General features: G+C 50.7%; 1 protein-coding gene across 2 annotated transcripts; it reads right to left on the bottom strand.

The window, feature by feature from the left end:
• Positions 1-3,021: 3,021 nt before the first annotated feature.
• LOC147095558 (class I histocompatibility antigen, F10 alpha chain-like) lies at positions 3,022-24,777 on the bottom strand. Of its 2 annotated transcripts, none has more exons than XM_085974688.1 (7): positions 24,358-24,777; positions 15,284-15,544; positions 13,271-13,546; positions 12,876-13,154; positions 9,881-9,994; positions 8,179-8,214; positions 3,022-4,134 (listed from the first exon to the last, which is right to left on the bottom strand). In XM_085974688.1, exons 1-6 carry the CDS (start codon positions 24,404-24,406, stop codon positions 8,183-8,185), a joined length of 1,011 nt encoding a protein of 336 aa, XP_085830814.1. In that variant the 5' UTR covers positions 24,407-24,777; the 3' UTR covers positions 3,022-4,134; positions 8,179-8,182. The 2 variants fall into 2 exon arrangements, with proteins under 2 accessions (XP_085830814.1, XP_085830815.1); XM_085974689.1 differs by lacking the exon at positions 24,358-24,777 and adding an exon at positions 23,550-23,738.
• Between the last annotated feature and the right edge of the window lie 241 nt (positions 24,778-25,018).

Below are 25,018 nucleotides of genomic sequence, written 5' to 3'. Positions count from 1 at the left end.
CAGCCCAGGTATAACAGCGCGACAAGAGGCGACCTCGTATCGTGATACAACAGTGATAACGGTGATAACAATACAACAGTGATAACTATAGTGTAACGATAAAAGTGGTTTACCACATTCACCCCTTGTTTAGATTTGAGTCCGGCGGGGTGAAGTGTACTACCAGTTCTGGTATGTCAGTCTGTCCGGAGGCCTCGTAAGCCTCTCCGATCGTCGCAGCGGCGGTGCTGCATTATCCGGTGTTACTGCTGGTGTCTGCGTGGTCGGCGAAGGCTCGTGGGGTTCCGGCATGCCGTCTACCTGGGCTGGAATTGGGGGGGTGGTGGGGGGGGTAAAGGTGGTGTCTCCGGAGTGCCCGAGGGTGCGAGGTCTCGTAAGGAGACAGTGTCCTCCCGCCCGTCTGGGTAAGCCACGTAGGCGTACTGGGGGTTGGCGTGCAGGAGGTTCACCCTCTCGACCAGGGGGTCCGTTTTATGGGCCCTCACGTGCTTTCGCAGCAAGACGGGCCCCGGAGAGGTCAGCCAGGTTGGTAGAGTGGTTCCCGTAGTCGACTTCCTGGGGAAAACAAACATTCGTTCATGGGGGGTGGCGTTAACGGCAGTGCAAAGTAGTGACCGGATGGAGTGCAGCGCTGTCGGGTGGACTTCCTGCCAGCGGGAGGTTGGGAGGCCCTTAGACTTTAAGGCTAAGAGGACGGCCTTCCATACCGTCGCGTTCTCTCTTTCCACCTGGCCGTTCCCTCGGGGGTTGTAGCTGGTGGTCCTACTTGCTGCAATACCTCTCGCTAGTAGGAACTGACGGAGTTCCTCGCTCATGAAAGAGGAGCCCCGGTCACTATGTATATAGTTTGGGAACCCGAACAAGGCGAAGAGGTCGTTCAGGCATTTAATGACCGTGGTACTGGTCATGTCTGGGCAGGGGAAGGCAAAGGGGAAACGGGAGTACTCATCAACAATGTTGAGGAAGTACACGTTACGGTCAGAGGACGGGAGGGGCCCCTTAAAGTCGATGCTCAGGCGCTCGAAGGGGCGGGTGGCCTTGATCAGGCTTGCTCTGTCCGGCCTAAAGAAGTGCGGTTTGCACTCGGCACAGGTCTGGCAGTTCCTGGTTATGGTCCTGACCTCCTCGATGGAGTAGGGCAGGTTGCGGGCCTTAATGAAGTGGTAAAGTCTGGTGACCCCGGGGTGGCAGAGGTCGTTGTGGAGGGTCTGAAGTCTATCACTTTGCGCGCTGGCGCATGTAATTCGTGACAGAGCATCGGGGGGTTCGTTCAGCTTACCTGGCCGGTACAAGATATCATAATCGTAGGTGGAGAGCTCGATTCTCCACCTCAAGATCTTGTCATTCTTGATTTTGCCCCTCAGCTTGTTATTAAACATAAAAGCGACCGAACGTTGGTCGGTAAGGAGGGTAAATCGTTTGCCTGCCAGGTAGTGCCTCCAGCGTCGTACCGCCTCCACAATCGCCTGGGCCTCCTTCTCGACCGACGAGTGTCGGATCTCAGGGCCCTGTAGGGTCCTTGAGAAGAAGGCCACCGGTCTCCCCTCCTGGTTAAGGGTGGCGGCTAGGGCGAAGTCGGATGCATCGCTCTCGACTTGGAAGGGGATGGACTCATCCACTGCGTGCATAGTGGCCTTGGCAATGTCTCCCTTAATGAGGGAGAAGGCTGCGCACGCTTCCTCCGTAAGGGGGAAGGATGTGGACTTCATGAGGGGTCTGGCTTTGTCCGCATAATTGGGCACCCATTGGGCATAGTAGGCGAAGAGCCCCAGGGTTCTCTTAAGTGCCTTAGGGCAGTGGGGGAGGGGTAGCTCCATGAGGGGGCGCATTCTTTCGGGGTCGGGGCCGATGAGTCCGTTCTCTACTACACAGCCAAGGATGGCAAGGCGCGAGGTGTTAAACACACATTTCTCCTTATTGTAGGTGAGGTTCGGCCGTTGGGCTGTACGGAGGAATTTCTCCAGATTCACGTCGTGGTCCTGCCGGTCGCGGCCGCAGATGGTGACGTTATCTAGGTAGGGGAATGTGGCCTGCAGTCCGTTCTGGTCAACCATCCGGTCCATCTCCCTTTGGAAGACCGAGACCCCGTTGGTGACACCGAAGGGGACCCTAAGGAAGTGGTATAGGCGCCCATTCGCCTCGAAGGCGGTGTACTGGCGGTCCTCGGGGTGGATAGGGAGTTGGTGGTAGGCCGACTTAAGGTCGATGGTCGAGAATACGCGGTATTGTGCAATCTGATTGACCATGTCAGATATGCGGGGAAGGGGGTATGCGTCCAGCTGGGTGTATCTGTTTATGGTCTGGCTGTAGTCGATGACCAGGCGATTTTTATCGCCGGTCTTAACGACCACGACCTGGGCACGCCAGGGGCTGTTGCTCCCCTCGATGATGCCCTCCTTCAGGAGACGCTGCACCTCAGAGCTAATGAAAGCTCTGTCCCCAGCGCTGTACCGCCTGCTCTTGGTAGCGACGGGTTTGCAGTCGGGGGTGAGGTTAGCGAACAGGGAAGGTGGCGGCACCTTGAGGGTGGATAGGCTGCAGGTGTTACGCGGTGGGCGGTTTAACCTTCGCTGGTTGTCGACTGTGAGTGGGGGGAGGGGTCCACCGTATGCTAGGGTTACACTTTGGAGGTGGGATTGGAAGTCCAGCCCTAGTAGGACGGCAGCGCAGAGCTGGGGGAGGACGAGGAGTTTAAAGTTTTTATACTCTGTACCCTTAACCGACAAGGTCACAGCACAGTAGCCGCTAATGTCCGTGGCGTGGGACCTCGATGCCATCGAGATTCGGTTGCGCGTTGGCAGGACAGGGAGGGAGTAGTGGCTCACCGTGTCTGGGTGGATGAAGCTCTCCGTGCTTCCGCTGTCGAACAGGCAGGTCGTGGCGTGGCCGTTTACTTTGATGTCCATCATCGACTTGGACAGGTGGTGTGGGCGGGCTTGATCCAGAGTGACGGAGGCTAGCGTGTAGGTAAGCGAGTCGTTGTCGTCTGCGGGCGAGGCGGTCGTCGGGTCCGGGGGCCCGGTGGCAGTCGGGCGTGGTGGGTAAAATGGCGTCTCCCACGAGGTAGGACAAAATGGCGGAGAAGATGGCTGCCCCCATAACTCACATGAGGCACTATTGGGGTCGGTTGCCTTGATCAAAGATGGCCGCCCCCATGACTCACGTGTGGGGATACTGGCCTCAGTTGCCGTGAAAGAAGATGGCCGCCCCCACAGTTCGTATGAGGCACTGCTGGCCTCTGAAGATCCGCTCCTGCAGGCCTTGGAGAAGTGGCCTTTCTTCCTGCAGGTTGCGCAGGTAGAGTTCCTGGCTGGGCAGCGCGACCTCGGGTGCTTCTCCTGGCCGCAAAAGAAGCAGCCGGCGGCCCGATCGCGGGTGCCCGATGTCGGAGCCGGTACCGGGGGTGGCGGGCCCGGTCGGGTCCGGGACGCCGACGCTGAGGTAGGTCCCAGGGGCGGCGCTGCGAAGGGTATTGCGGTAGGGGTCGGGCCCGAGTCCCAGGGTCGCGAGCAGTACCTGGAAAACGCCTCCTGGTCCTGATGGGCCACCTCCAGGGAGAGAGCGAGGGCTTCAGCTTTGTCCAGGTCGAGGTCTTTAGCTTCAAGCAGTCTTTGCCGTGAGTAGTCGGACCGTAGGCCTTTCACAAAGGCATCGCGGATATTATCTTCCGTATTTTCAACAGCCGTCACCGCTTTAAAGTCACAGTTCCTGCCGAGTGCTCTTAGCGCCCGTAAGAATTCAGCTACAGACTCTCCTGGCTGTTGCGGGCGGGATCTTAGGAGGTGCCTGGTGTACATGTAATTTACCGGGCTGCGGTACTGCTGTTTCAGTAGGTTGATAGCGGCCTCGTATGTAGTCGTATCCTGGATGAGTGCGTATACTCTCGGGCTCGCTTGGGCGTTCAGAAGTCTTAGTTTGGATCTCTGCGGGGCGCCGGATTCTTCCAGGTAGGATTCGAAGCAGTCCAGCCAGTGTTTGAAGTTGAGGGCTGCGTTTGCTGCCTGTGGGTTTAGATCCAGGTACGGTGGTTTGAGGGCTTGCAGCCAAGCCGGCTGGTGTGGCTGTGCTTCTGTGAGGGCTTCTGGCTGGCCAGTAGTAGACATCTTTAAAATTTAGTCAATAAAATTGATATACCTATCAATTCGTCCAATAAAAAAGCGACGAGTTAGGAACGTAACTAAAGGTTTTTATTGACTAAATAACAGAGCCCACCCTCGTGGGTGATCGGGTCCAACAAGGAGGAATACCAGCCAGTTGACTACCTTTATACCTGGGCAGGTAGGTGGAGCCATGGGCGGAGTCGGAGGTGGTCAGCCCAGGTATAACAGCGCGACAAGAGGCGACCTCGTATCGTGATACAACAGTGATAACGGTGATAACAATACAACAGTGATAACTATAGTGTAACGATAAAAGTGGTTTACCACACAGGGTTTAACAGTGTCTGGGAGGGTGAGACGGGGTCAGGAGGGGAGTGAGATTAGTCTGACAGGGTTTAGCAGTGTCTGGGAGGGTGAGACGGGGTCTGGAGGGGAGTGAGATTAGTCTGACCGGGTTTAACAGTGTCTGGGAGGGTGAGACGGGGTCAGGAGTGGAGTCAGATCAGTCTGACAGGGTTTAACAGTGTCTGGGAGGGTGAGACAGGGTCAGGGGGGGAGTAATTTTAGTCTGACAGGCTTCAACAGTGTCTGAGAGGGTGAGTCGTGGTGAGGAGGGGAGTGAGATTAGTCTGACAGGGTTTAACAGTGTTTGGGAGGGTGAGACAGGGTCAGGAGGGGAGTGAGATTAGTCTGACAGGGTTTAAGTGTCTGGGAGGGTGAGATGGGGTCAGGAGGGGAGTGGGATTAGTCTGACAGGGTTTAACAGTGTCTGGGAGGGTGAGATGGGGTCAGGAGGGGAGTGGGATTAGTCTGACAGTGTTTAACGGTGTCTGGGAGGTTGAGACGGGGTCAGGAGGGGAGTGAGATTAGTCTGACAGGGTTTACCGGTGTCTGGGAGGGTGAGACGGGGTGAGGAGGGGAGTGAGATTAGTCTGACAGGGTTTAACAGTGTCTGGGAGGGTGAGACGGGGTCAGAAGGGGAGTGAGATTAGTCTGACAGGGTTTAACAGTGTGTGGGAGGGTGAGACGGGGTCAGGGGGGGAGTGAGATTAGTCTGACAGGGTTTAACAGTGTCTGGGAGGGTGAGACGGGTTCAGGAGGGGAGTGAGATTAGTCTGACAGGGTTTAACAGTGTCTGGGAGGGTGTGACGGGTTCAGGAGGGGAGTGAGATTAGTCTGACAGGGTTTAACAGTGTCTGGGAGGGTGAGACGGGGTCAGCGGGGAGTGAGATTAGTCTGACAGGGTTCAACAGTGTCTGGGAGGGTGAGACGGGGTCAGGAGGGGAGCGAGATTAGTCTGACAGGGTTTAACAGTGTCTGGGAGGGTGAGACGGGGTCAGGAGGGGAGTGAGATTAGTCTGACAGGGATTAACAGTGTCTGGGAGGGTGAGACGGGGTCAGGAGGGGAGTGAGATTAGTCTGACAGGGTTTAACAGTGTCTGGGAGGGTGAGACGGGGTCAGGAGGGGAGTCAGATTAGTCTCACAGGGTTTAACAGTGTCTGGGAGGGTGAGACGGGGTCAGCAGGGGAGTGAGATTAGTCTGACAGGGTTTAACAGTGTCTGGGAGGGTGAGACGGGGTGAGGAGTGGAGTGAGATCAGTCTGACAGGGTTTAACAGTGTCTGGGACGGTGAGACGGGGTCAGCAGGAGAGTGAGATTAGTCTGACAGGGTTCAACAGTGTCTGGGAAGGTGAGACAGGGTCAGCGGGGAGTGAGATTAGTCTGACAGGGTTCAACAGTGTCTGGGAAGGTGAGACAGGGTCAGCGGGGAGTGAGATTAGTCTGACAGGGTTCAACAGTGTCTGGGAGGGTGAGACGGGGTCAGAAGGGGAGTCAGATTAGTCTGACAGGGTTCAACAGTGTCTGGGAGGGTGAGACGGGGTCAGGAGGGGAGTGAGATTAGTCTGACAGGGTTTAACAGTGTCTGGGAGGGTGAGACGGGGTCAGGAGGGGAGTGAGATTAGTCTGACAGGGTTTAACAGTGTCTGGGAGGGTGAGACGGGGTCAGGGGGGGAGTGAGATTAGTCTGACAGGGTTTAACAGTGTCTGGGAGGGTGAGGTGGGGTCAGGAGGGGAGTGAGATTAGTCTGACAGGGTTTAACAGTGTCTGGGAGGGTGAGGTGGGGTCAGGAGGGGAGTGAGATTAGTCTGACAGGGTTTAACAGTGTCTGGGAGGGTGAGGCGGGGTCAGGAGGGGAGTGAGATTAGTCTGACAGGGTTTAACAGTGTCTGGGAGGGTGAGGTGGGGTCAGGAGGGGAGTGAGATTAGTCTGACAGGGTTTAACAGTGTCTGGGAGGGTGAGACGGGGTCAGGTGGGGAGTGAGATTAGTCTGACAGGGTTTAACAGTGTCTGGGAGGGTGAGACGGGGTCAGGTGGGGAGTGAGATTAGTCTGACAGTGTTTAACAGTGTCTGGGAGGGTGAGACGGGGTCAGGTGGGGAGTGAGATTAGTCTGACAGGGTTTAACAGTGTCTGGGAGGGTGAGACGGGGTCAGAAGGGGAGTGAGATTAGTCTGACAGGGTTTAACAGTGTCTGGGAGGGTGAGGCTGGGTCAGGAGGGGAGTGAGATTAGTCTGACAGGGTTTAACAGTGTGGGAGGGTGAGACGGGGTCAGGGGGGGAGTGAGATTAGTCTGAGAGGGTTTAACAGTGTCTGGGAGGGTGAGACGGGGTCAGCAGGGGAGTGAGATTAGTCTGACAGGGTTTAACAGTGTCTGGGAGGGTGAGACGGGGTCAGGAGGGGAGTGAGATTAGTCTGACAGGGTTTAACAGTGTCTGGGAGGGTGAGGCGGGGTCAGGAGGGGAGTGAGATTAGTCTGAGAGGGTTTAACAGTGTCTGGGACGGTGAGACGGGGTCAGGAGGGGAGTGAGATTAGTCTGACAGGGTTTAACAGTGTCTGGGAGGGTGAGACGGGGTCAGGAGGGGAGTGAGATTAGTCTGACAGGGTTTAACAGTGTCTGGGAGGGTGAGACGGGGTCAGCAGGGGAGTGAGATTAGTCTGACAGGGTTTAACAGTGTCTGGGAGGGTGAGACGGGGTCAGGAGGGGAGTGAGATTAGTCTGACAGGGTTTAACAGTGTCTGGGAGGGTGAGACGGGGTCAGGAGGGGAGTGAGATTAGTATGACAGGGTTTAACAATGTCTGGGAGGGTGAGACGTGGTCAGGAGGGGAGTGAGATTAGTATGACAGGGTTTAACAGTGTCTGGGAGGGTGAGACGTGGTCAGGAGGGGAGTGAGATTAGTATGACAGGGTTTAACAGTGTCTGGGAGGGTGAGACGGGGTCAGGAGGGGAGTGAGATTAGTCTGACAGTGTTTAACAGTGTCTGGGAGGGTGAGACGGGGTCAGGGGGGCAGTGAGATTAGTCTGAGAGGGTTTAACAGTGTCTGGGAGGGTGAGACGGGGTCAGCAGGGGAGTGAGATTAGTCTGACAGGGTTTAACAGTGTCTGGGAGGGTGAGACGGGGTCAGGAGGGGAGTGAGATTAGTCTGACAGGGTTTAACAGTGTCTGGGAGGGTGAGACGTGGTCAGGAGGGGAGTGAGATTAGTATGACAGGGTTTAACAGTGTCTGGGAGGGTGAGGCGGGGTCAGGAGGGGAGTGAGATTAGTCTGACAGGGTTTAACAGTGTCTGGGAGGGTGAGACGTGGTCAGGAGGGGAGTGAGATTAGTCTGACAGTGTTCAACAGTGTCTGGGAGGGTGAGACGGGGTCAGGGGGTAGTGAGATTAGTCTGACAGTGTTCAACAGTGTCTGGGAGGGTGAGACGGGGTCAGGAGGGGAGTGAGATTAGTCTGACAGGGTTTAACAGTGTCTGGGAGGGTGAGACGGGGTCAGGAGGGGAGGGAGATTAGTCTGACAGGGTTTAACAGTGTCTGGGAGGGTGAGGCGGGGTCAGGAGGGGAGTGAGATTAGTCTGACAGGGTTTAACAGTGTCTGGGAGGGTGAGACGGGGTCAGGAGGGGAGTGAGATTAGTCTGACAGGGTTTAACAGTGTCTGGGAGGGTGAGACGGGGTCAGGAGGGGAGTGAAAAAGTCACAAATATGTCAACATGGGAAAGAATCGAAACTTCACTTACTGAATCACAAAGGAGCCGTCACAGAGACATCAGAAGCTGAGAAAATAAAACAGAATGTGAGAAATGCGAATAAAACATATAAATAGAGAATGTGAGATATTCTACATCACTCACTGGGCCCAGGAACCTATCACCTCCCAGCAATAACTGAAGAGACTCACAAATGATAAATGTGCAAACGGCGAGGGGCTGGAGGGCGAGGGGCTGGAGGGCGAGGGGCTGGAGGGCGAGGGGCTGGAGGGCGAGGGGCTGGAGGGCGAGGGGCTGGAGGGCGAGGGGCTGGAGGGCGAGGGGCTGGAGGGCGAGGGGCTGGAGGGGGAGAGGCTGGAGGGGGAGAGGCTGGAGGGCGAGGGGCTGGAGAGGGAGGGACTGGAGGGCGAGGGGCTGGAGGGCGAGGGGCTGGAGGGCGAGGGGCTGGAGGGCGAGGGGCTGGAGGGCGAGGGGCTGGAGGGCGAGGGGCTGGAGGGCGAGGGGCTGGAGGGCGAGGGGCTGGAGGGCGAGGGGCTGGAGGGCGAGGGGCTGGAGGGGGAAGGACTGCAGGGGGAGGGACTGCAGGGGGAGGGACTGGTGTGAGGAATGGAGAGTGTTTACATTCCTCTCTCTCACTCTCCTCTCTCAGTGCCCTGTGCTCCCAGTACTGGAGATTCACCACACTCACTCTGTCCCTCAGTTCTACATTCCTCTCTCTCACTCTCTCCTCTCAGTGCCCTGTGCTCCCACGACTGGAGATTCCCCACACTCACTCTGTCCCTCAGTTCTACATTCCTCTCTCTCACTCTCCCCTCTCCGTGCCCTGTGCTCCCAGTACTGGAGATTCCCCACACTCACTCTGTCCCTCAGTTCTACATTCCTCTCTCTCACTCTCAGTACCCTGAGCTCCCAGTACTGGAGATTCCCCACACTCACTCTGTCCCTCAGTTCTACATTCCCCTCTCCTCTCAGTGCCCTGTGCTCCCAGTACTGGAAATTCCCCACACTCACTCTGTCCCTCAGTTCTACATTCCTCTCTCACTCTCCCCTCTCAGTGCTCTCTGCTCCCAGTACTGGAGATTCCCCACACTCACTCTGTCCCTCAGTTCTACATTCCTCTCTCACTCTCTCCCGTCTCAGTGCCCTGTGCTCCCAGTACTGGAGATTCCCCACACTCACTCTGTCCCTCAGTTCTACATTCCCCTCTCTCACTCTCCTCTCTCAGTGCCCTGTGCTCCCAGTACTGGAGATTCCCCACACTCACTCTGTCCCTCAGTTCTACATTCCTCTCTCTCACTCTCTCCTCTCAGTGCCCTGTGCTCCCAGTACTGGAGATTCCCCTCACTCACTCTGTCCCTCAGTTCTACATTCCCCTCTCTCACTCTCCTCTCTCAGTGCCCTGTGCTCCCAGTACTGGAGATTCCCCACACTCACTCTGTCCCTCAGTTCTACATTCCTCTCTCTCTCACTCTCCCCTCTCAGTGCCCTGTGCTCCCAGTACTGGAGATTCCCCACACTCACTCTGTCCCTCAGTTCTACATTCCCCTCTCTCACTCTCTCCTCTCAGTGCCCTGTGCTCCCAGTACTGGAGATTCCTCACACTCACTCTGTCCCTCAGTTCTACATTCCTCTCTCTCACTCTCCCCTCTCAGTGCCCTGTGCTCCCAGTACTGGAGATTCCCCACACTCACTCTGTCCCTCAGTTCTACATTCCCCTCTCTCTGAATCTTACCTCTCCGTTGTTTTATCCAGATGACTATTCCGAATATCCCGAATATAACCAGTGCCGTGACTAATGCCATTATAATTCCAGGATGGGAGCGTGCACCACTGTTTTCTGGTATTTCTGAAACACATTTGAATAATATCAGGATAGTCTCTCTGTTTCCGGATCAATTCCCAGTTCTGTGTCGACGGATGGACAATTTTAACCTCACCCACCCGTCGGGAATCTGAGGGGTCTGGTCCAAAGCTGGTTTTACTCTCGCCTGATCTCACTCTCCATTGGAGTGTATAAAGTGTCTCATTGATGGTAGTGTTGGACCAGCATTGCCCTGATTCATCTGGGTTACCTGCCCGGTGAGATTGGTTCAATTTACCCCCCATGTCTCTGTGTCCTGTCCTGGGTCCATCCCCAGGGTCACATTGTATGCCCCAGGAGTCAGCATCACTGATGGTTTTCACATCAAACTTCAAAGGGATGGAGAATAAATTGACTGCAGTAAACTGGGCTGAGCTGGTAATGAGTGAAGCTACAGATTAAGAGTGGGGACGCTTGTAAAGAAATATCGGGTACAATCCAACACCAGGACTTTCCCCGACAACACAAAGACTCCACTTCTGTAGTTAGGCAACCATGGTCGACAAATGAAAGAAGTGAGAGTATCCAGGTAAAGGGAAAGGCTGACACAGTGACCAGAGATTGGGTTACAGAGCAATTAGACAAGTATCGGCTGCTCAGAGAGTCAGCATGGATTTGTGATGGGTAGGTCCTGTCTGACTAATCTAATTGAATTTTATGAGGAGGTCACGAACATGGTGGATAAGGGAGTGTCGGTGAATGTTGTATATATGGACTTCCAGAAGGCATTTGATAAGGTTCCTCACAAGAGATTATTAGCAGCAATAAAAGCGTACAGAATTGGAGCTAATCTTGTGACACGGGTTGACAATTGGATGGGAGGAAGGAGGCAGAGTGTCAGGATAAAGGGAATGTGCTCCGATTGGCAGGATGTTCCGAGTGGTGTTCCCCAGGGATCTGTACTGAGGCCTCAGCTCTTCACCATATATATCAATGACTTGGATGAAGGAGCAGGGAGTTGTATATCCAAGTTTACAGATGGCACTAAGTTCAGAGGCACAGTAAAGAGACATTGACAGATTAAATGAGTGAACTGCATCTGCCACAGTTTTGCCCAAGGTGGGGAAGTGTGAGATCATCCACGTGAGATCGGAGAAAGACAAATTGGAACATTGCCTCAATGGTGAGAGACCAGGAGCTGTAAAGGAGCAAAGAGATTTGGGTGTCCATGTCCACAAATCACTAAAAGCTCGTGTCAGCGTTAAATAAAACAACAGAAAGGCCTTAATCTCACGGGAGTGAGAATAGAAAGTGAGGAAATTATGCTTCAGGTGTACAGAGCTTTGGTCAGACCCCATTACATTACATTACATAGGATATACGGCACAGAAACAGGCCATTCGGCCCAACCAGTCCATGCCGGTGTTTGGGATCCACTCGAGCCTCCTCCCGTCTTTCCTCATCTAAATCTATCAGCATTACCCTCTATTCCCTTCTCCCTCATATGTTTGACCAGCCTCCCCTTAAATGCATCGATACTATTCGCTTCAACCACTCCCTGTGGTAGTGAGTTCCACATTCTCACCACTCTCTGGGTAAAGACGTTTCTTCTGAATTCCCTATTGGATTTCTTGGTGACTCTTATATTGATGGCCTCTAGTTATACTCTTCCCCACAAGTGGAAACATTCTCTCTCTATCCACTCTATCAAAACCTTTCATAATTTTATAGACCTCTATTAGCTCACCCCTCAGCCTTCTTTTTTCAAGAGAAAAGAGACCCAGCCTGTTCATCCTTTCCTGATATGTATACCCTCGTTTTTCTGGTATCATCCTTGTAAATCTTCTCTGCACCCTCTCCAGTGCCTCCATATCCTTTTTATAATACGGCGACCAGAACTGTACACAGTGGTCTAACCAAGGTTCGATGAAGGTTAAGCATAACTTCACAAATTTTCAATTCTATCCCTCTAGAAATAAACCCCAGTGCTTGATTTGCTTTTTTGATGGCCTTGCTAACCTGTGGCGCAAATTTTAGAGATTTGTGTATTTGTACTCCGAGATCCTTTGTTCCTCTAACCCACCTCGGGCGTACTACATTCAGTGATTTTGTGATTTGTGTATTTGTACTCCGAGATACTTTGTTCCTCTAACCCACCTCGGGCGTACTACATTCAGTGATTTGTGTATTTGTACTCCGAGATCCCTTTGTTCCTCTAACCCACCTCGGGCGTACTACATTCAGTGATTTTAGTGATTTGTGTACTTGTACTCCGAGATCCCTTTGTTCCTCTAACCCGCCTCGGGCGTACTACATTCAGTGATTTTAGTGATTTGTGTATTTGTACTCCGAGATCCCTTTGTTCCTCTAACCCACCTCGGGCGTACTACATTCAGTTCTGGGCACCGAACCTCACGTGAGATATATTGGACTTGGACGGGGTACAGTGCAGATTCACTAGAATGATACCAGCTCAGAGGGTTAAATTTTGAAGACAAAGTTGGCTTGTATTGCGCTGAGCGTAGAAGGGTGAAAGGTGATCACATTGAGATGTTGAAAATGATAAAGGGATTTTCTCTGCTGGTGAATACAGAACAACCGAGTCTAATTTTAAAATTAGAGCTGGGACATTTAGGAGTGAAATCAGAAAGCACTTCTTCACACAAAGGGCAGTGTAAATCTGGAGCTTTCTCCCCCAAAGTCTGTGGGTTCACTTGAAAGTTTTATGACTGAGATCGAGTGATTTTTGTTGGGTAAGGGCATCAAGGGATGTAGAGCAATGGTGAGTAAATGGAGTTGAGGTACTGATCGGTCATGATCCCATTGAATGGTGGAACAGACTCAAGGGGCCGAATGTCCTACTCCTGTTCCTACGTTCCATACATGCTCACAGAGACACACGCACACATCTAGTGCAGTTCCTTACCCCACCGGTAGACCTTTGCCTCTGCCAGGCTGCTGTGTTCAATTTGACAGGAGTATTGATCCTCATCCCCAGCAGTCACTTCAATCTCTTTCTTGATCTGATGGGTCCCATCGTGGTTCGGTCGAACCCCCGAGGAGTGGCTCTCAGACATTGGCTCTCCATCCCTTAGCCAGGTCACCTCGATGTCTACAGGGTAAAATCCAGTAACCAGGCAGGAGAGAGTGGGCGGTTTGTCCTGACCATTGGGGTCACTTCTGGAGATGAACACTTCGGGCTGAACTGAAAGGGGAAAGGGAGAAAACACAAACAGTAGACAGACACCCAATGGAATGGGAGAACGGTTTCATTGATCCGTGAAGTTAGATCAGAACATGGGAAAATACTGAAATCAATACCTTTCCTTTCAAAATATTCCTTTCCAGCTTGCAAATATGAATGTAAATGCTTAACAAATCCTTCTTCCAGATGTGTTTTCCAATACTTGTTCCAGGATTCATCCGAATTCCATTTCTCCATTGTCTTCACTGAATTGTGATTGGTTGCGACCCATCTCATTCTGTCTGGCTCTAAACTAAGATAATCCTTTCCGTCATATCCAACACGCATCGATCGCTTAATGGAGCCGTCGTCAGTTATTTCAACAATTGAAATCCACTGAAATATGTGAACTCCTGTCAGTGACCAAACAGGGATCAATAATCAATAATCAACAGTTAATGGAAAATCACAAATCAGTCTGATCAGAGGAGAAAGGGGCTGCAGAATCAGATAGAAATGGGGGGTTAAAGTCACAGTCTGATCAGAGGGGAAAGGGGCTGTAGAATCAGATAGAAATGGAGGGTTAGTCACAGTCTCATCAGAGGGGAAAGGGGCTGTAGAATCAGATAGAAATGGAGGGTTAGAGTCACAGTCTCATCAGAGGGGCAAATGTAAGAAGTCACACAACACCAGGTTATAGTCCAACAGCTTTATTTGAAATCACTACAGACTCAAGGGGCCGAATGTCCTACTCCTGTTCCTATGTTCCATACATGCTCACAGAGGGATGCTCTACATCCCTTGATTTCAAGGGATTTCAAATAAAGCTGTTGGGCTATAACATGGCGTTGTGTGACTTCTTACATTTGTCCACCCCAGTCCAACACCAGCATCTCCACATCATGATCAGAGGGGAAAGGAGCTGTAGTATCAGGATGTTCTTGTCATGGAGGGAGTGCAGCGAAGATTCACCAGACTGATACCTGGGATGGCAGGAATGACGTATGAGGAGAGATTAGGTCGATTGGGCTTATACTGGCTGGAGTTTAGAAGAATGAGAAGGGATCTCACTGAAACTTATAAAATTCTAACAGGACTAGACAGACCAGATGCAGGAAGGATGTTCCCGATGGCGGGGGAGTCCAGAACCAGGGGTCACAGTCTAAGGATAAGGGGTAAGCCATTTAGGACTGAGATGAGGGGGAATTTCTTCACCCAGAGAGTGGTGAACCTGTGGAATTCTCTACCACAGAAGGCAGTACAGGCCAATTCATTAAATATATTCAAGAAGGAGTTGGATATATTTCTTAAGGCTAAAGGGATCAAGGGATATGGGGAGAAGGCAGGGACAGGGTACTGAATTTGGATGATCAGCCATGGTCTCATTGAATGGCAGAGCAGGCTCGAAGGGCCGAATGGCCTACTCCTGCTCCTATCTTCTATGTTTCTACCGACACGATCTCCTGCTCCTTTGCAGGTTCATTTTGATTTGCCCTTCCTTGTTCTTTCCAGCAGATTTGATGTACAAGTCTCTCCTGGCCGAGATTCAAGGCTGCAATGAGCAGGGTGTGGATGGAGAGCAAGATCAACCCACCCCTTTAAGAACTGGCCGGTGCCATTGTGTCTGTGTTCCATTGCTGACTGACATCACATGAGCTTCGCCCGCCCTCTGAGGTACCGCCTCGTTCCTCGGCCTTAGCGCCTTGAGAGAGGTGTGCAGCGCCTGATTTAGCGCTCCAATCACCTCCAGGGGCAATAAAAGCCAAGTTTGCTGTCAGAGGCGATAATTAGCGCCAGGCGCTAAACTTTGCGCACCGCCAATAATGGCGCCTCAAATGGGGCGATACCAAATTTTTCCCCCAAAGAAGCCAGGAATTGCCCAACAAGCCACCCTTTCCTGGATGATCTCAACCATCTCACCATATTCTCAACTTGCTCTGTCACAAACCACTCCTGAACTTCTTCAATGTGGACAGAACTTTGTAAACATCTCACTCAGAATAGGGAGAAGGAAAAGAATAACCGTCTGTGTGTCCCTGATGCACGGTGGCCCATACACTATACACTCCAATGTCACAGAATGCAGTATAACTAGGGCTGGTTACCGGTCTGTCATCCATTAAACAGAGCAGGGAGTCTGCTTATCTTACCCGATGTCTGGTTTGTCCTCTTCATTATCGTATTCAGATTCTCCTTTGCCATGCCTGACCGTGTGTTCCCGACACCTGTGAGATATTCCCAGTAATCCACATCGAAAGCGTCTGCCATGAACTGCTGCCTGGGGATCATCCGACGGATATCAGTGTCATGATAATTAAGTTGAACTCCCTTCACCATCGCAACATTAGTAACCTCGGGAAAGTCACTAATGCCAGAGATTGTCGTGTACATCACAGTAAGTGAGGTGGTGTCTGTAAAATAAACAAGTAAAGGGACAGGTTAATAAACATTTACAAACACCATTCAAATTGAAGCCCATTCACACAATGACAATCTCCAATAGCCCACCATTTTATCACAACATCTGATATTATAAACTTAATACAATTAAACTGGGTCACAATAAGATGGCTGCAGCTCCTCCGAACAGGGAATAAACACGGAATCAGCGTCATTGAGACGCGTGATAGAGTCCGTGGGGATACGTAGGTGTGTCTGGGACACATTCGAGGGGTTGTAGTGTTAAACAGAGGATCTCTAAACAAGGAACAGTAACCTGGGACACACCCGGTCTATTTCTAACCAGGAACAGTGACCTGGGACACACCCAGTCTATCACTAACCAGGAACAGTACCCTGGGACACACCCGGTCTATCTCTAACCTGGAACAGTAACCTGGGACACACCCAGTGTATCTCTAACCTGGAACAGTAACTTGGGACACACCCGATCTGTCTCTATACTGGAAAAGTAACCTGGGGCACACCCGGTCTATCTCTAACCTGGAACAGTACCCTGGGACACACCCGGTCAATCGCTAACCTGCAACAGTAACCTGGGACACACCCGGTCTATCTCTAACCAGGAAGAGTAACCGGTTACACACCCGGTCTATCTCTAACCTGGAACAGTAAATTGGGACACACCCGGTCTATCTCTAACCAAGGATCAGTAACCTGTGCAAAACCCGGTCTATCTATAACCAAGGAACTGTCACCTGGGAAATGCCTGCTCTATCTCTAACCAAGAACAGTAACCTGGGACACACCCGCTCTATCTCTAACCAAGAACAGTAACCTGGGACACACCCGGTCAATCTCTAACCTGGAACAGTAACCTGGGACACAACCGGTCTATCTCTAACCAGGAACAGTAACCTGGGACTCACCCGGTCTATCTCTAACCTGGAACAGTAACCTGGGACATACCCAGTCTATCTATAACATGGAACTGTCACCTGGGATACACCCGGTCTATCTCTAATCAGGAACAGTGACCTGGGAAACACCCGGTCTATCTCTAACCTGGAAAAGTAACCTGGGGCACACCCGGTCTATGACTAACCTGGAACAGTAACCTGGGGCACACCCGGTCTATCTCTAACCAGGAACAGTAAACTGGGACACACCCGGTCTATGTCTAACCAGGAACAGTAAACTGGGACACACCCGGTCTATGTCTAACCAGGAACAGTAAACTGGGACACACCCGGTCTGTCTCTAAACTGGAACAGTAACCTGGGACACACCCGGACTATCTATAAACTGGAAGAGTAACCTGGGACACACCTGGTTTGTCTCTAACCAGGAACAATAACCTGGGACACACCCAGTCTATCTCTAACCAAGGAACAGTAACCTGGGACACACCCTGTCTATCTCTAACCTGGAACAGTAACCTGGGACACACCCGGTCTATCTATAAACTGGAACAATAACCTGGGACACACCCGGTCTATCTCTAACCTGGAAGAGTAACCTGGGACACACCCGGTCTATCTCTAACCAGGAACAGTAACCTGGGACACACCTGGTCTATCTCCAACCAAGGAATATTAACCTGGGACGCACTCCGTCTATCTGTAAACTGGAACAGTAACCTGGGACACATCCGGTTTATCTCTAACCAGGAATGTAAGAAGTCACACAACACCAGGTTATAGTCCAACAGCTTTATTTGAAGTCACAAGCTTTCGGAGCGCTGCTCCTTCGTCAGGTGAAGTGGAGAGATGCATAAAGACACAGCTTATATAGTCAGAGAATAATGTCAGATGTTTACAGGTAATCTTTCTAACTGCCATTTATCACACCTCGGCAGAGAGATAATCACAGCAATCAAAGGTGTGAATGGTGTCCAAACAGGTCAGTCAGGAAAATATTACATCAAAGAACTCTAACCAGGAACAGTAACATGGGGCACACCTGGTCTATCTCTAACCTGGAACAGTAACCTGGGACACACCCGGTCTATCTCCAACCAAGGAATAGTAACCTGGGACAAACCCCGTCTATCTCTAACCTGGAACACACCCGGTCTATCTCTAACCAGGAACAGTAACCTGGGACACACCCGGTCTGTCTCTAACTTGGAACAGTAACCTGGAACACACCCAAAATCACAGAAACCTCACAGTGCAGATAGAGACCGTTTCGGCCCATCGAGCCTGCACCGACACATATCCCACCCGATCCCCGTAACCCCTACACCAACACATATCCCACCCTATCCCCGTAACCCCACGTATTTAATCCCCCTAACACTAAGGGTCAATTTTATCATAGCCAATCAACCTAACCCTCACATCTTTGGACTGTGGGAGGAAACCGGAGCACCCGGAGGAAACCCACGCAAACACGGGGAGAATGTGCAAACTCCACACAGACAATCACCCGAGGCCGGATTCGAACCCGGGTCCCTGGTGCTGTGAGGCAACAGTGCTAACCACTATGCCACCGTGCTGCCCGGTCTATCACTAACCAGGAACAGTAACCTGGGACACACCCGGTCTATTTCTAACCAGGCACAGTAACCTGGGACACACCCGGTCTATCTCGAACCTCGAAAAGTAACCTGGGACACACCCGGTCTATCTCTAACCAGGAACAGTAACCTGGAACACACCCGGTCTATCTCCAACCAAGGAATAGTAACCTGGGACACACCCCGTCTATCTCTAACCTGGAACAGTAACCTGGGACATACCCAGTCTTTCTATAACCTGGAACTGTCACCTGGGACACACCCGGTCTATCTCTAACCAGGAAAATTCACCTGGGACATACCCGGTCTATCTCTAAACTGGAACAATAACCTGGGAAAAACCCAATGAATCTCTAACCAAGGAACAGTAACCTGGGACACACCCTGTCTATCTGTAACCTGGAACAGTAACCTGGGACAAACCCGGTCTATCTCTAACCAGGAACTGTAACCTGGGACACACCCTGTCCATGTATTACCTGGAACAGTAACCTGGGACACACCTGGTCTATCTCCAGCCAAGGAGTAGTAACCTGGGACACACCCGGACTATCTCCAACCAGGGAGTAGTAACCTGGGACACACCCGGTCTATCTCTAACCTGGAACAGTGACCTGGGACACACCCGGTCTATCTTTAACCTGGAACAGTAGCCTGGGACACACCCGGTCTATCTATAACCAAGGAACAGTAACCTGGGACACACCTGGTCTATCTCTAACCAGAAACAGTAACCTGGGATACACCCGGTCTATCTCTAAGCATGAACAGTAATCTGGGACACACCTGGTCTATCTCTAACCTGGAACAGTAACCTGGGACACACCCGGTCTATCTATAACCTGGAACAGTAACCTGGGACACACTCAATCTATCTATAACCAAGGAACAGTAACCTGGGACACACCCGGTCTATCTATAACCTAGGAACAGTAGCCTGGGACACACCCGGTCTATCTCTAACCAGGAACAGTAACCTGGGACACACCTGGTCTATCTCCAACCAAGGAATATTAACCTGGGACGCACTCCGTCTATCTGTAAACTGGAACAGTAACCTGGGACATACCCCATCTATCTGTAACCTGGAACTGTCACCTGGGACACACCTGGTCTATCTCTAACCAGGAAAAGTAACCTGGGACCCACCCAGTCTATCTCTAGCCTGGAACAATAGCCTGGGAAAAAAAACATTCAATCTCTAACCAAGGAACAGTAACCCGGGACACACCCAGTCTATCTGTAACCTGGAACAGTGACCTGGGACACACCCGGTCTATCTATAACCAAGGAACAATAACCTGGGACACACCTGGTCTACCTCTAACCTGGAACATTAACCTGGGATAAATCCAACTCTATCTGAAACTTAACCAGGGGACATCTGGAAAGAGATGTTGAGGTAACCCTCCTGACCAGGGAACGTCTGGGGAGAGATTTTGAGGAGACCCTCTTGACCAGGGAACATCTGGAGAGAGATATTGAAGAGACCCACCTGACCAGGGAACATCTGGAGGGAGATTTTGAGGAGACCCATCTGACCAGGGAACATCTAGAGAGAGATATTGAGGAGACCCTTCTGACCAGGGAACATCTGGAGAGAGATGTTGAGGAGACCCTCCTGACCAGGGAACATCTGGAAAGAGGAATTGAGGAGACCCTTCTGACCAGGGAACCTCTGGAGAGAGATATTGCGGAGACCCTCCTGACCAGGGAACATCTAGAGAGAGATATTGAGGAGACCCTCCTGAACAGGGGACATCTAGAGGGAGATATTGAGGAGATCCTCCTGACCAGGGAACATCTGGAGAGAGATATTGAGGAGACCCTCCTGAACAGGGGACATCTAGAGAGAGGAATTGAGGAGACCCTCCTGACCAGGGAACATCTAGAGAGAGATATTGAGGAGACCCTCCTGAACAGGGAACATCTGGAGAGAGGAATTGTGGAGACCCTTCTGACCAGGGAACCTCTTGACAGAGGAATTGTGGATAACCCAAGGGCAGGTCTGTTGTTTATCGTCATAACCAGGAAACATGTGGGAATAAAAATTCAATTGCCCCTGAAAACGGGTGCGGGGATCTCACCGTGCGATTAACCCGCACCCAGTCAAAGTACTGCAGGCAGCATGCAAACTTCATGCTGCCTGGTAATTATAATGATTGTAACGTGCAGCCAACGCTGAATGTGCTGTTGAGAGGCTGCACGCCTCAGCAGGGAGCCCAAGTTTGTGCCAGGCTAGCACCCCTTAAAGCTAGCCTAAACTACTTGAAGCCAGCCTGCACGTCTTAAAGGGGAGGTGCATAGAAACATAGAAATATAGAAGATAGGAGCAGGATTAGGCCATTCGGCCCCTCGAGCCTTCTCCGCCATTCAATGAGATCATGGCTGATCATCCAAATTCAGTACCCTGTTCCTGTCTTCTCCCCATACCCCTTGATCCCTTTAGCCTTAAGAAATATATCCAACTCCTTCTTGAATATATTTAATCAATTGGCCTCCACTGCCTTCTTTGGTAGAGAATTCCACAGGTTCACCACTCTCTGGGTCAAGAAATTCCTCCTCATTTCTGTCCTAAAAGGCTTACCCCTTATCCTTAGACTGTGACCACTGGTTCTGGACTCCCCCGCCATCGGGAACATCCTTCCTGCATCTAGTCTGTCCAGTCCTGTCAGAATTTTATAAGTTTCAATGAGATCCCCTCTCAATCTTCTAAACTCCAGTGATTACAAGCCCAATCGACCCAATCTCTCCTCATACGTCATTCCTGCCATCCCAGGTATCAGCCTGATGAATCTTCGCTGCACTCCTTCTATGGCAAGAACATCCTTCCTCAGATAAGGTGACCAAAACTGCACACAATACTCAAGATCTGGTCTCACCAAGGCCCTGTACAACTGCAGCAAGACATCCTTGTTCCTGTACTTGAATCCTCTCGCTACGAAGGCCAACATACCATTTGCCTTCTTAAACGCCTGCTGCACCTGCATGCTTACTTTCAGCGACTGGTGCACAAGGACGCCCAGGTCTCGTTGCACTTCCCCTTCTCCCAATCTATTGCCATTCAGATAATAATCTGCCTTCCTGTTGTAGTGTATGTACCCGTCTACCTTTAAGGGAACTATTGAATGTAACCGTTCACCTTTAAGAGAACTACTTTAGGTGTGGCACTATTTGTTTGGCGTCTGTATACTGTAATACCGATAGTGACCACACCAGTATATAAGTGTTGTGGCAGGATTGCTGGGGCAGATTCGCCCGGACCTCTGAATAGTAAAGACCTGTTTGTTTGTATTTCTGAAGTCTGTGTATTTATTTACTGCACAACCCACAGACTTTACACCTGTTTTTGACACCAAAGTGGATAACCTCGCATTTATCCATGTTATATTGCATCTGCCATGCTTCTGCCCAATCACCCAACCTGTCCAAATCATACTGGAGTTTCTCGGCATCCCCCTCATAGCACACAAGCTCACCCAGCTTTGTGTCATCTGCAAACTTGGAGATAGTACATCTAGTTCCCTCGTACAGATCATTAATATATATTGTGAACAGCTGGGGTCCAAGGACCGATCCCTGCGGTACCCCACTAGTCACTGCCTGCCAATCAGAAAAAGAGCCGTTTATTCCAACTCTTTGCTTTCTGTCTGCCAACCAGTTCTCTATCCAAGTCAATACCTTGCCACCAATCCCATGTGCCTTAACTTTACATGCTAATCTCTTATGCGGGACCTTATCGAATGCCTTTTGAAAATCCAAATACACCACATCCACTGGTTCTCCCTTATCTATTTTACTTGTTACATCCTCAAAATATTCCAGATTAGTCAAGCACGATATACCTTTTGTAAATCCATGTTGACTTTGTTCGATCCTGTCACTTTTTTCCAAGTGCTCTGCTATTACATCCTTTATAATGGACTCTAGCATTTTCCCCACTACCGATGTTAGGCTTACCGGTCTGTAATTCCACGTTTTCTCTCTACCACCCTTTTTGAACAGTGGGGTAACATTAGCTACCCGCCAATCCATGGGTACTGTTCCAGAGTCTATCGAATTTTGGAAGATGACCAGCAATGCATCTACTATTTCTAGGGCCATTTCCTTATGTACTATAGGATGTAGATTATCAGGCCCTGGGGATTTATCAGCCCTCAATCCCATCAATTTCCCTAACACCAGTTCCCTACAAATACTGATTTTATTCAGTTCCTCCCTTTCATTAGACCCTATGTTCCCCGACATCTTTGAGAGGTTATTTGTGTCCTCCTTTGTGAAGACAGAACCAAAGTGTGTATTTAATTGGTCTGCCATTTCTTTGTCCCCCATTATAAATTTCCCTGATTCTGACTGCAAGGGACCTACGTTTGACTTCACCAATCTGTTTCTCTTCACATATCTAGAAAAGCTTTTACAGTCAGTTTTTATGTTCCCTGAAAGCTTACTCTCATACTCTATTTCCCCCTCTTAATTAATCCCTTTGTCCTCCTTTGGTGAATCCTAAACTGCTCCCAATCCTCAGGTTTACTGCTTTTCCTGGCCAATTTATATGTGCTCTCCTTGGATCTTATGCTATCCTTAATTTCCCTTGTTAGCCACGGTTGAGTCACCTTTTTTGTTTTATTTTTATGCCAAACTGGGATGAACAAATTCTGTAGTTCATCCATGCAGTCTTTGAATGTTTGCCATTGCCCATCCACCGTCAACCCTTTGAGTGATATTCCCCAATCAATCCTACCCAACTCGCACCTCATACCATCGTAGTCTCCTTTATTTAAATTCTGGCTGCAGCAGGTACTGGAAGTCATTGCAGAGGTGTATGTGACCTACAGGAAGAATGAAGATGGCGCAACATGTCAGAGAGGGCTCCCAGATTTTCTGATGCAGTACTCGAGGGCCTGGTGCAGGAGGTGGACAGGAGGAGAGATGTCCTAAATCCACAGGGGGCCAGGAAACCCTCCAGAAAACTGTGAGAAGGCTGTGGGAGCAGATAGTCGTGATGGTCAATGCCAGCAGTGCCGCCCCGAGGACCTGGCTGCAGTGCCGCAAGAAGTTTAATAAACTCACACCAGTGGTAACGGTCAGTGAATTCATCTTCAAATGGCACATCCTTAGAACTGAACCACTGCTCAATTCACCACCCACCCCTCCTTCACTCTCACCTACCAACAAGCTCCATCAATCACGATTCATACCTCACCTTCATAGCACCACCTCACCCTCACACTCTTAGCACTGCTCAAGCCTCACACCCACAGCTCACACCTTGCACACACTGCCAGCTATTCAACCATGACAGCCACATCACCCAAACACATTGCACCACACCCACTGACACACTTCCCTCTCTCTTGCAGGACAAGGTGGATACAAACTGCTGCACCCATGTCTAATCTAAGCAGAAGCCTTGAAGTAAGCTGCCACACCACTCCCTGGAGACTTCAGCAACTTCAAATAAGATAACAAGCCACCAAACACTTCTACAAACTCACCCAGAGCCAGTAGAAATCAATCAGCAACTAGCCTGAAAGCAGCTGATGGTCCCTTTAAATAGCACTGGTGAGGGGTTCTCCCAGCATGCTCAGCTGTGTGTGTTTAAGAGAGGGCGTCAGCTGGAGTGTGGAGCTCAAAAATGGAAGTGCTGCCGTTAAATCACCGATACACACTGACTGACGTTACGATCTGCCTACCCTGCAAACTTTCGTCGCGCACTCCCAGCGCCCGCGGTAACAAACTGGACAAAATGGCGTCTGCACGGCCCGCACCAGAAGCGGGCGCGCGTGGCACGGATTCCATTTTAGACCAAAATGCCACCCGTAGCACCGAAAAACTGAGCGCTACCGAGCCAAATTTCGCGGCCGCGGTGTGAGAGAATTCAGAAATGAACAGAAGGGAAAGTGATATTTGGGAAGATGAAGTGCGATGCCATCACTCTAGGAACAGTCTGACTGTTGACCAGGGATGATGGACAATCAGGGGCAGCAGCTCCACTGTGCTTCACAGATCCTGGAATGACCACTTTACACATGGGCAGTGGGGGCCCAATGGATGTTGGTGGTGGATTGTCTGAGATAACCTGGCCTATTCAACCACGAGGGCCTCACAGCTGAGCCTGGCGTGGGTTAAACATAGATTATCCTCCCCACAGTGTACATATATATATCAGGCGGGGGTGTAGAACTGGTGGCCGATCAAACACCACCCTTTTCAAACTCTCGCCAAAAGCTCAAAATCACCCACAGAGAGAGAGAGAGAGAGAGCGAGTGAGAGTGAGAATGGAGGGATGAGTTCTGTACTTACCGGGAGAGACCCAGGAAAACAGAGATATGGAGAAAAGGATCAGCAACATTCTGGGAATCCACTGCCCCTTTTCCAATCGGTGACTGGGAATAAAATACTCCCAGTGGGACACATCTACTGTTTATAGACTGAAGAATACCCCAAATAAACAGCAAGTCTATCGAGGCTCCATTTTACTGTTTATCTCGAGCTTTGATCAAAAGTGCAGAGCCAGAGGGTGACTGATTGGTTACTCTGAGAAAAATACCCAGTTAAAGGGATAACCTGTCACCAGTTACCAGGAAGCTCAAATTCAGACAGGTTGAGAGTCAGCCTGTGAAACAAACTAGAGATTAGGCACTCTGCAGCCTTCCGGTCTCAATATCGAGTTCAACAATTTCAGATCATAACCTCGGCCCCTATTTCATTTTTACTTACATTTTTCCACTCCTTTCCTCCCCCCCCCCCCTTTTGTTTCTCTCTCACACCTGGCAGCTATCTTTTGCCCTGCCAGTACACTTTACACCTAATCCCAGCCTATTACCATCTCGTCTAGTTTCTAATCTCTTTTACTTCTTTTGGTTCTTTTATTCTTTTGTCCGATCGCAGCCCTGCCTTCGATCTAGTTCCTTTTCTCTCCAGTTTTGAAGAAGGGTCAAACCCGAAACGTCAACTCAAATTT

This window comes from Somniosus microcephalus, unplaced genomic scaffold (assembly GCF_052327205.1).
Source record: "Somniosus microcephalus isolate GS21.2 unplaced genomic scaffold, FLI_Smic_1.0 unresolved_chr1, whole genome shotgun sequence".
Taxonomy (NCBI): Eukaryota; Metazoa; Chordata; class Chondrichthyes; order Squaliformes; family Somniosidae; genus Somniosus; species Somniosus microcephalus.
This window is presented reverse-complemented; position numbering and strand designations above follow the sequence as displayed.